The following is a 12,698-nucleotide window of genomic DNA, read 5'->3' as shown; positions in this document are numbered from 1 at the left end:
GATTACTGCTTTACTGTTGCCACATCCTACTACTCCTCCTCTGTAGAACTCCTCTCCACAACTTCCTGCTGTGAGGCACACTACAACTCCATAAGCTCTTCAGTGATCATTTCTTGGCTGTGATCTTCCACAAGCTCATCGATATCTTAGTTGTCCACTTCTAGTCCCAAGTTCTTGGCCAAAGACACAATCTCATTGACTACCCGTTTCACGGGTACTGACTTGACTGCCTCAGAGTCACATTCAACAATGCACTCCACCCAAACCTTCTTCCAAGCAGGAGTGAGAGTTCTCTTGGTAACCCCTTTCCATGCCTTTTCAATAATCTTGACGCAGGCAACGATGTTAAAGTGATATTTCCAAAACTCTCTGAGAGTGAGATTGGTAGCTTCAGTCAACTCAAAGCAACGCTCAAAGAGTGCTTTAGTGTAGGGCTTCTTAAAGTGACAAATAATCTGCTGATCCATAGGCTGGAGTAACTGAATGGTGTTGGGAGGCAGAAATTGGATGTTGATGAATTGAAATTCTTCAAGGAGGTGGTCTTGTAGACATGGAGAATGGGCAGGAGCATTGTCCATACCAAGCAAGACATGGAGTGGTAGATTCATCTCAAGCAAATATTTTTTTCACCAAAGAACCTAACACTTCATTGATCCAATCACAAAAAAGATCATGTGTCATCCAAGCCTTGTTGTTGGACCTCCACTCTTCTGGACTTTACATTTCTTGAAGGCTCATGGAGTTTCTGAATGGTAAACAAGTAGAGCTTTACTTTACAAATTGCCATTTGCATTGGCACAGAATAGCAGTATGAGATGGTCTTTCATTGGCTCGTGACAAGGCGATGCATTCTTCTCTGCTGTTATAAAGGTACGCTTCAGCATCTTTTTCTAGAATAACCCATCTCGTCCCAATTAAAAACCTGTTGCAGCAGATAACCCTCAGAATCTATGAACATCTTGAAGTTGCTGATGAAGTTCTCTGCTGCCTTTGTGTAGGAGACTGCTGCTTCGCCATGCCTCACAACATTGTGGATGCCGGTTCTTTTCTTAAACTTCTTGAACCGTCCATGAGTTTCCTTAAACACTTCTTTGGCTGTTGAGGATCCTGGCGTCTTCTTAACGAGGTCAGCGAAAATTGTTCTCATTTTCTCACAAATGATGTTCTCGTTAATAGTGTCACCTTGCAATTGCTTTTCATTTATCCATGTAACGAGCAACCTTTCAATATTCTCCACAATACAAAACCATTGTTTAGATACTCTTGTCATTCCCTTTGAAGCATCTGGTTCCTTAATATTATCCTTGTTCTTGAGGAAAGTGCAAAAAGTTGATGTACACCGATTGTATGTGCGCGCTAAATCAACAATGGTCACACCACGTTTACATCTTTCAATGATGTTACATTTCATTTCTAAGGCCATTTTCTTTCTCTTATGGTCATCTTCTTGCAACTTTATCTTCAGGGACATTTCTACAAAGTTTATTAAAATTTACACCAAAAAAACACAGTGTGAACACAAGCTTAGAAAAGCTGCACTAAGATGGTAGCAGAAAGAGCACTAAACCCAGACCGCAATTCGTACTAAAGACATTGTTCATATACCACTGCTGACAATGCAAGGTTTTCATACTGTTGAACGTCTCCTCCCCCCCCCCCCCCCCCCCTTCCCCCTGCACATGAATGGTTATGCGAAGCATTACTCATTTAAGTGAGTGGTTTTTTTTAATTTGTTTTGCTCATTAAGCAAATTGCATGTCATGGGAGGTGCTCACTGAGCGAAGTTCCACAGTAGTGTTGTCTACAGAGGATGCTGAATGTATACCATCTTTCTATCTCCACTTTGTGGTTGCATCCTTCAGTTGTTACATAAATCCCACTAGGGAATGTCGAGAATGATAGCTTTGACCCAGTGTTATATTTATTGGCCAGGGAAAGATGGCATAATTAAGCATGATGTGCTTATGTGTCAGGCTTGCACTCACAATCAAGCCACTCTAGCAAAAAGTTTTTCTCTGTGGCCCCAGCCTGAGGACTCTCGGAAACGGGTGCACATTAACTTTGCCAGGACTTTTCATGATGCAGTGTGGCTGTTGGTGGTGGAAGTGCTCCCTAATTTTCCTTATGTGATGCAAGTCTTTTCTATGACTGCACACACCTAGTGACCAGAGTGCTTTGTTGTACAGGAAGCTCACTAAACCATAGTATCTGACAATGGATCTCCATTTGTTTTGACCGAATTTGAAGATTTCTGCCATTGTAATGCAATACCGCACCAGCAACTTTCTACCAGGCACTGAACTCCTAAGTGAAGCAGATGATCAGAAACTTCAAGACATGAACAAGGAAAGAACAGCATTGATGACCATTGTAGGGGTCTTAACAGTGTTTCCTGCCACATCCCAATCAATAGATGAAGCCCACCTGAGATACTGCATAGACATAGGGCATGCATGCTTTTGGATCTGCTGCATTTTGACCCATGAACCTCGAACCCAAGTTTTCATTACCAGCAGGGTCCCACTGTGTGGGCTTGCGCATTCGGCCGGAAGCTGGGTATGGCACTAAGAATCATTCTAAAGCACAAAAGGCGCCAAATTTGACCCACCATGGCCAAGCCAGAGTATCTGATCCATCAACTGACTCAGGTGTGGCTGTGACATATGCAGGAGTCACCCCCACTCATCGAGTCAATGCAGGAGACATCCAACCCTACCTTTTTTGGCAACCACGCTTTCAAGTCATCCCCACCACCTGCCAGAGCTCCCAGGTTCACACTCTGGGCATTGGCACAGTGCCATTACAACATGCACCCACACCATCAATACTAGCAACAGCAGCAGCTGAAGATGGAACTGCAGGACTGGCACCCACAGAGGTTAAGCCACTTCCTTCACTAATGCAAACACTGACTGTTTCAATGCCTCAGCAGCAACCAAAGTCTCCAGTGGTCCAGGCAGCATGCTAACAAGATGCTACAGAGATATAAATCCCACAAATCGAGATGCCATTGGTCTACTCATGCAATGCCCACCATTGCCCAGTGGGTGAAATTCAACTATGGTCATTTCCAATCCTGCAGAACTATTAAAAGTGGAGGGATTTAGTACTGTTGCTATATATGGACATCAATATTGAGACAAATGAACCAGCAATGGCCATCCAGAGTCGTGTGGTTTCACGGCTGCACCACAGGCAACTTGGACATGCTGTCCCTTGGCAAGATCCCCTGGCACAGCAGGCAATGAGAAAAGTGCACACTTATTCCTTGGCCACTTGTGTTGATGTATCCACAGCTTTCTGGGCTCTGCCATTGCTATTTGCACACAGTGGCATGTTTTATTTAGATCATTTCTCTCACTTTGCTTTTCAGATTTTGTCCCTACGCTGCTGACAACTTGTAGCTTCAATTCATGGCTTCCTGTCTGAACTACTCTCAATTTTTACTTTCAGATTTGTGTATGGTAAGCCATCATCCACTCAATCTTTTGTGACACATGCCATTTTACACACAATAAGCCTAGTGAACTCCTCCCACCTGTGTATTACATTACAAAACACATGATATATGTACATCCTTAGCATTAAAATTTAAAAGTATAGTGAATTACACCTAGTACATTCATTAGCCCCAAAATGTTACCAAAAGGCTTATTTCCCTTCCTAAATTTTCATATTTTGCAATTCAACAATATACATACATGAAGGCAGTCTGCAACTGGATCATGTAGCTCCTGATCTTGTACTTTCGGTAGTGCCTAAATATGCATAGTGCTGCTTTCATCTTCCTGTAACGAATCCTACATATTGTGCCACGCCACAGTTTCTGAAGCAGGATCACAATGCCTGGAATTAGCTGATTTCTTGCCTGAAGAGAGAAGAGACACATCATTATAGAATGGATGTGATATAAAAACTTCACTACTTCAACAACATATCTTTTGAGCATACCTGTTCCAAAGCAAAAAGTGTTCTGGGTGAACGAATAAATATTTTTGTGTGCCCATATTTGACATCATGTGAAAATCCCTTTTCATCAATGAGCATTCGTGTCCCCTCTTTGTCAGTGCCAGCTCTGAAGTTAGGCCATGTATAATGTGATATCATCTTATACCTGTTCAAAATTGATTACAAAAGTGAAGAATGTTGTCTTTTAAACACTATATATTTTTTAAAATAATGATAAAGTGACACAGCTTAGAGGACAGACTGTCCATTTATTCTAGTGATGTGTTAGTTTTACCTCATTCAGGTGAAGTCAACTTACTACACTATACATTCAAGAGCTTATTTATGCATTACTGAAAACATAGAGTGTAAAATCTGCTTTGGAACTGAAATGTTTCTGGGCCATCAGACAACTAAATTCTGGCTGGCAAATTGCTTAAAAAGAAATGAAGAGTCCTTTATCTTCTTCTTTAAGAAATTCAAAGTGAGATATTACCGTTTAAGAAATTTTGTGTAGCTCTGGCGATGCGCGAATCCTGCTCTGCGCACTCTGCAATTTTCCAAGAGTCCGAGGTATCGCACTTGGTGTTCCACTCGCTCAGAGTCAAATACACTAGCAGATTTCACATCGTTTGGCTTAATGCACCGGACATAGAATGGTTCCTTGCTCTTCAGAGTCTTCACTAAAGCAATCATGGAGTTTTTGAACAAGGTCCCTGCTGTCAGTGGCCTTTTGGTTGTCTGTGGAGAAGTAAATGTTTAAAACACACAATTTAGAGATAATCCAAAATTTGGAGCAAAACGTTATTTACAACATGAAAGAAGTTTTGGTCACAGCACCTCAGATAGAAAAATAATGACTACTCAGTCTGCTATCGCAATTTCCACTCCACAACTTGTTACAATATGTTGAAGACAATCTGGCCTTAGGTGGATACAGTCACATTAAATAAGATTCTCAAGGACCACGAAGAAAACAGAAGGTGAGTAGATGTATATGAAGAAAGAAGAAGATGGACATGATTTATGATTAATGTAATCCTGCAATGGCCTAGCAAATTTCACCAGTCTTGAGGCTAGTTCAAGAGAAGTGTACTTTGTTGCAAAGGTATTCAACAAGCTCTTCCCTAATGAAACTAGAAATTACAAATCTTTAACAATTCAAAAGAAAATTAAAAACATACATCTGATTACTTAGATTCAAGAATTGAAAAATCATTACAAGTCAAGTAGCAGTGTTCACATAATAAAACTGCATGACTACTAGTAGTGTACTATACAAAAGTCTCTGTTACAAATGTAAGTAAACATTTACTTTGAAAAACATAAACATAATCCAGTAAATATCAAGTTACCCATAGCAAACATAAACAGCAGCTGTTCAATACAAATGAGGAAGTACCAGTCTCCTCCCACTCCCGAAGAGTAGGTGCTAGAGGCTTTACTTCTAATTTACTGTGATACAATTAGCTGGACTAATCACAAATAGCACTAACCAGTATATAATTAAAGCAAAGCTGAATGATGTATTGTTATGCTGGAGGTTATATACCCTTGCCTTCCTCCAACCTTTGAAATGGGTGATCTAGACAGTTACAGGGGAACTTCCAGTTTAATGTAAGACTCTGGACCATGGATAGTGACATTTTATTCTTAATACAATGTACAGATAATGTACCTGATAATTGTTTCTCTTGATTCAATTCACATCCTTGAAGGTTTTCTTTCTTAATGGGATCTATGGAACTTAATGAATGAATGAATAAAATTAACTATATTTGTTACAAAAATCAGCATGGAATTTGGCAACCGTAAGATGAATTTCCAAAAATGTTGGCAAGCAAATTTCTGTTTTTACACACATATGTTCTGCATCACAATCTACTAACATATATAGTTCAATTACATACCTCACTACAACAAAAAGAGATGTTATGCAAACAGAAAGTGAAAGGGCAATATATGAAATTATGAAAGTCCCTGCAAAAATTTGTTAAAAGAATATGGTGATGGGAACATAATTTATGGAAGCGCAGTAACAGCTGAGCAGAATCATAAAATGGGATGAGAGAGAGAGAGAGAGAGAGAGAGAGAGAGAGAGAGAGAGAGAGAGAGATTTGAGGAAAATAAAGTGTAGAACTACTGCAGAATACACAATAAAAAGGATTTTAAATAATGACTTACATTTAAATTACTAACATGTAAGTACATACTAGAAAAAATAATGTATTTATGTTGTTGTTGTGGTCTTCAGTCCTGAGACTGGTTTGATGCAGCTCTCCATGCTACTCTATCCTGTGCAAGCTTCTTCATCTCCCAGTACCTACTGCAACCTACATCCTTCTGAATCTGCTTAGTGTATTCATCTCTTGGTCTCCCTCTACGATTTTTACCCTCCACGCTGCCCTCCAATGCTAAATTTGTGATCCCTTGATGCCTCAGAATATGCCCTACAAACCGATCCCTTCTTCTAGTCAAGTTGTGCCACAAACTCCTCTTCTCCCCAATCCTATTCAATACCTCCTCATTAGTTATGTGATCTACCCACCTTATCTTCAGCATTCTTCTGTAGCCCACAGTTCAAAAGCTTCTATTCTCTTCTTGTCCAAACTAGTTATCGTCCATGTTTCACTTCCATACATGGCTACACTCCATACAAATACTTTCAGAAACGACTTCCTGACACTTAAATCTATACTCGATGTTAACAAATTTCTCTTCTTGAGAAACGCTTTCCTTGCCATTGCCAGTCTACATTTTATATCCTCTCTACTACGACCATCATCGGATATTTTACTCCCTAAATAGCAAAACTCCTTTACTACTTTAAGTGTCTCATTTCCTAATCTAATTCCCTCAGCATCACCCGACTTAATCTGACTACATTCCATTACCCTCGTTTTGCTTTTGTTGATGTTCATCTTATATCCTCCTTTCAAGACACTGTCCATTACATTCAACTGCTCTTCCAAGTCCTTTGCTGTCTCTGACAGAATTACAATGTCATCGGCGAACCTCAAAGTTTTTACTTCTTCTCCATGAATTTTAATACCTACTCCGAATTTTTCTTTTGTTTCCTTTACTGCTTGCTCAATATACAGATTGAATAACATCGGGGAGAGGCTACAACCCTGTCTCACTCCTTTCCCAACCACTGCTTCCCTTTCATGCCCCTCGACTCTTATAACTGCCATCTGGTTTCTGTACAAATTGTAAACAGCCTTTCGCCTCCTGTATTTTACCCCTGCCGCCTTCAGAATTTGAAAGAGAGTATTCCAGTTAACATTGTCAAAAGCTTTCTCTAAGTCTACAAATGTTAGAAACGTAGGTTTGCCTTTTCTTAATCTTCCTTCTAAGATAAGTCGTAAGGTCAGTATTGCCTCACGTGTGCCAACATTTCTACGGAATCCAAACTGATCTTCCCCAAGGTAGGCTTCTACCAGTTTTTCCATTCGTCTGTAAAGAATTCGCGTTAGTATTTTGCAGCTGTGACTTATTAAACTGATAGTTCGGTAATTTTCACATCTGTCAACACCTTCTTTCTTTGGGATTGGAATTATTATATTCTTCTTGAAGTCTGAGGGTATTTCGCCTGTCTCATACATCGTGCTCACCAGATGGTAGAGTTTTGTCATGACTGGCTCTCCAGAGGCCATCAGTAGTTCTAATGGAATGTTGTCTACTTCCGGGGCCTTGTTTCGACTCAGGTCTTTCAGTGCTCTGTCAAACTCTTCACGCAGTATCTTATCTCCCATTTCGTATTCATCTACATCCTCTTCCATTTCCATAATATTGTCCTCAAGTACATTGCCCTTGTATAAACCCTCTATATACTCCTTCCACCTTTCTGCCTTCCCTTCTTTGCTTAGAACTGGGTTGCCATCTGAGCTCTTGATAGTCATACAAGTGGTTCTCTTCTCTCCAAAGGTCTCTTTAATTTTCCTGTAGGCAGTATCTATCTTACCCCTAGTGAGACAAGCCTCTACATCCTTACATTTGTCCTCTAGCCATCCCTACTTAGCCATTTTGCACTTCCTGTCGATATCATTTTTGAGACGTTTGTATTCCTTTTTGCCTGCTTCATTTACTGCATTTTTATATTTTCTCCTTTCATCAATTAAATTCAATATTTCTTCTGCTACCCAACGATTTTTATTAGCCCTCGTCTTTTTACCTATTTGATCGTCTGCTGCCTTCACTACTTCATCCCTCAGAGCTACCCATTCTTCTTCTACTGTATTTCCTTCCCCCATTCCTGTCAAATGTTCCCTTATGCTCTCCCTGAAACTCTCTACAACCTCTGGTTCTTTCAGTTTATCCAGGTCCCATCTCCTTAAATTCCCATCTTTTTGCAGTTTCTTCAGTTTCAATCTGCAGTTCATGACCAATAGAGTGTGGTCAGAATCCACATCTGCCCCTGGAAATGTCTTACAATTTAAAACCTGGTTCCTAAATCTCTGTCTTACCATTATATAATCTATCTGATACCTTTTAGTATCTCCAGGATTCTTCCAGGGACACAACCTTCTTTTATGATTCTTGAACCAAGTGTTAGCTATGATTAAGTTATGCTCTGTGCAAAATTCTACAAGGCGGCTTCCTCTTTCATTCCTTCCCCCCAATCCATATTCACCTACTATGTTTCCATCTCTCCCTTTTCCTACTGACGAATTCCAGTCACCCATGACTATTAAATTTTCGTCTCCCTTCACTACCTGAATAATTTCTTTTATCTTGTCATACATTTCATCTATTTCTTCATCATCTGCAGAGCTAGTTGGCATATAAACTTGTACTACTGTAGTAGGCATGGGCTTTGTGTCTATCTTGGCGACAATAATGCGTTCACTATGCTGTTTGTAGTAGCTAACCCGCACTCCTATTTTTTTATTCATTATTAAACCTACTCCTGCATTACCCCTATTTGATTTTGCATTTATAACCCTGTATTCGCCTGACCAAAAGTCTTGTTCCTCCTGCCACAGAACTTCACTAATTCCCACTATATCTAACTTTAACCTATTTTTATTTATATATAAACTAAATGTTAATGAAATTTTGTAGGAAACCTTTACTCCAACTGGACACAACTGATACACTATCTCAGATCATATAATCAAAAGGCAGCGGCTTGTAATCTCTCAAGACCAAATCTGTCCTTCCCCTCCTTTTCTTGAACTAATTGATAGACAGCATCTTCACAGTATTCTTGATATACTCAAGAGCCTCTCATTAGTTTATATGTTCCCCATTTCTATACGATTCTGCATGTCATATCAATGCTGGGTCGTTAGTACTCTTGACAGCAGAGCACGTGCCTCTTACTCAAGTGCTCTTCTATAACTGGCTTCCACATAGGTATAGTATGGGATGCAACAGCACTTGACTTGCCACCAGAGCATGGCAAGTGCATGGCTGATCCATGTGGCATTAACGCAGCTACGGTGTGCAAGATAGTGTGCAAGTACACTTTGCATACCTCAGCAGAAGTTGTTGAAGATTACCAATACTGCCTCACTTAATGATGGCCACATGAGAACTTACACATGATCATGTAGATGGCACAGCCAACTAAATGATTGTTCACAGGCATGCAGATGTCACACACTTTAATTCTTTAGCACATAGGCTATGAATCTGCAGTATGCATATGTGCAATGCACTTTGCTTTAAAACAGAGATGGATAAAATACATTCCAATGGGGAATAATGAATACACACAAAAATTACTCATTATTCATGAATGGGAAATATTATTTGAAACATTATTCACTTGGATGAATAAAAACATTTATTTGTCATCTGTGAATAAAATTTTACAAATAACAGAAAAATTTGAGCTCAAATAGTATTGATTACTCCAATTCCTTGTCATTTATTAAACATGTGTACTTTTTGTTGCCTTTAAATCAGTTTTCACAAGGAATCTTTTATTCAAAAATCTTATCAGAAGCTTCAGTTGATTTTTTGAAGATTTGCCATTGTGACAGTAAAGAAAATATATTCTACACATTCAAAGAGGACATTGGTGTGTTATATCTTCCACAATGATCTTTATTTCACAATAACTATATACGACTTTCAACTCACATTCTTCTTCAGCAAAAACTGAGAAGTCATCAATTCTGCCATAATTTCTCGCAAATAATTAATTGTGATTCTACATTAGCTTCACTTTCTAAATCACTTTCAAAATAAAATTTTCTTTTTAAGTCATATAATCATTTGAAACTTGCGAGCCAATTTCTTCATTTCTTTGGCTATTATACAGCAATAGTTTTTTGTAAGCCTCCCTTAGTCGTGTAAAGCAATATCGGTAAACTATTTGTTTTTAAATCATGGGTAAGACATTACTGAAATAACTACAGCTGTTGTAGACAAGTGAAAAAGTCTTCCAATCCTCTCTTCACACTTTTCAACATGTACATTTTCGTTTTTTAAGTTACAAATAAATTTGTTTAAATGATCTACTTATTCGAATAATAAATGCCCATCTCTGCTCGCCACTGCACCTCGCACTTCCTTCCTCTTTCCGTTCGTAGCAATTAATTGTATGTATTACAATGAGTCCTATTCATTCATTTGACCAATTTACTAATGAGAACCCACAGTGTAACTTAACCGAAGTTTTTTTTGTTGATTATAAATGAGTTCGACAATTTTAATCTGTTGCCACACTCCTCAACATAAATCTTTTTCATTTTTTTCTGTTCAAAATGTCAGTGTGATTCTAGCAGCAGACTGAATGCAAACATTATTTCATCAGCTATTCTTTCATGCAAATTTACAGCTCCACAGCTAAATCAATATTCAATAATTGATTACCACTTTAATTTCCATTGTGCATGACCATACTCAGTCAATGCGGTGTTATTTGGTGAATCTCAGGTGTACAACATACACTTTCTCCATAGAAAACATGGGAAATCAACAGTACAAAGAAATTCTAATTCTAAATGCATTCCAACACTTGTTGGGCTCATTAGTGCCACTATGTTTTGATGAAGCTGTATAGAATCTATGTTGCCTTAGCCATGTGGCAGGGGCATGCACCTGCAGCCCGGCACTCAGCGACTGCACACCACTTGATACTCAATTGACAACACTGCCAAGTGTATGGTTTCACAATTCGTACAAAGAAAGTAATGGGTAGCGCGTGCTGCTCACACAATTCCGCCTTGCTGATGCAGTGCTCTCCTTGCAATGGCTTCAAGGAGTGGAGAGGCACTACCTATGTTTTATTGATGTTAAAATCACTGTTATTTAGGGAAATAATACAAATCTTGAATATATAGCTGATTTTTTTCCCACCTACTACCGATAAGATATTCAATTTCTTAACCAATGTGTCCCTTCAGCCCACTGCAATAAAATAATGAAGAACAACTGCTTGGAGCATTTAATAACTGGCACAAGGTCTACACAAAATTTAACAGTTACAGTCTGATAAAAATTACTTGTTAGCTGAACTTCATCAATAGGAATTTGCTTTCAGAGTCAAACATAAACTTGTCTGGACCTGAAAATGCACTGTACCATAGTATCAGTTCACTAGCAGTTTTTGAGTTGTGTGCTGCACATTCAAAACTTGTTACTGGATCCTGCAGGCAGACCATTCAATGTTACTGTGAAAAAGTCTTTCCGCCCATGTTGGCAGCACGTTCGCTGTTGTTGGAGTCTTTGCTCAAAACGCATACCACCATATCGAATTGTCAAGCCTATTATATATTTGATGTGTCTGCCAAATCTGGGGGATAAGAATATAACAACGCACGACTTAAATTTTGTATCTGAAACAATAACTTAGCCACATAAACATCAAGAGAAGATTTGATTGCAGGACAGTTTATGCAAGAATTCAAAGAGTTGTCAGTAAAAAGATATTGAAAATAAATGGGAAAAAAAAATTCTGGTGTACAAATTTTTATAACACTGGAGTTGATCTTTCCCCCTCCTATTCCCTCGCTTTGCTGTGCTAAAGATGACCTCTAAATGTGAACCATGGATTTGTATGCAATTATTTATGAAAACTGTGAATGGACAGAGAGTATTCACAAGGAAACTGATGCATGATTTCCATACTATGCCCATCAGGCCATGGTCTAAGGCATATTTCCAAAACCATTAAGGATATAAATAATTGACAAGAAAGCCTACATTATGTGAAGGAAACAGTCTACTAATGGTAGCATTATGAATGAACAAAATGTTGGAAATGGTGTCATATATTCGCGGGAGGTAGAATCAATGTGCACTACGGTCCTTAATGTGTTAAGCCCTCTGTGAACTTGGGATAAACCCTGTGAAGAACTGAAGGTCCAATGTGTGCATATCAGTGGTCTTAAAATATACAAACTTCTAACAATCATTCCACTTGGCCTTAAGCAAAGTGAGTGCAGGCCTGATCTCAAAAATTTAACAAAAAGAAAAACAGTTGTGTTTCTCCTCCCATGGCATGAAAACAAAGTAAATACATTTCTCGACCACCAGAACTATTTCCGATTAGAACTGGCCACTGTATCTTTACTTCAATGAACAACTCTTATATATTACTAAAGCATATGTTATATACAAACCTTTGTTATATCCATTGCACCTTCAGGCCACATGCTGCTAATTAACTTATTAGATGAGTTGAAAAGAAGTCGCTTGAAATCTTGAAACAAGGTATCTTTGTTCTTGTCAAGAAAACCAATGATGTTATACACCACATCTCCTGCGTAATGCCTAAAAAAAAAAAAAGACCATTG

At 38.8% G+C, this 12,698-nt stretch overlaps 1 protein-coding gene across 1 annotated transcript in view; it reads right to left on the bottom strand.

Moving 5' to 3' along the window:
• The window catches only part of LOC126473155 (unconventional myosin ID), a 158,401-nt gene that overhangs the window by 63,267 nt on the left and 82,436 nt on the right, over positions 1–12,698 (bottom strand). Inside the window, exons 10-13 of the mRNA XM_050100016.1 lie at positions 12,525–12,675; positions 4,445–4,689; positions 3,952–4,114; positions 3,702–3,868 (exon numbers count right to left, since the gene is read on the bottom strand). Coding sequence (XP_049955973.1) covers positions 3,702–3,868; positions 3,952–4,114; positions 4,445–4,689; positions 12,525–12,675 — 726 coding nt within the window. The remainder of the gene's footprint in view (positions 1–3,701; positions 3,869–3,951; positions 4,115–4,444; positions 4,690–12,524; positions 12,676–12,698) is intronic.

Source organism: Schistocerca serialis, chromosome 4, assembly GCF_023864345.2.
Source record: "Schistocerca serialis cubense isolate TAMUIC-IGC-003099 chromosome 4, iqSchSeri2.2, whole genome shotgun sequence".
NCBI classification, from domain to species: Eukaryota; Metazoa; Arthropoda; class Insecta; order Orthoptera; family Acrididae; genus Schistocerca; species Schistocerca serialis.
The sequence above is the reverse complement of the archived record's forward strand: the minus strand, read 5'-3'. Positions and strand labels throughout refer to the sequence as shown.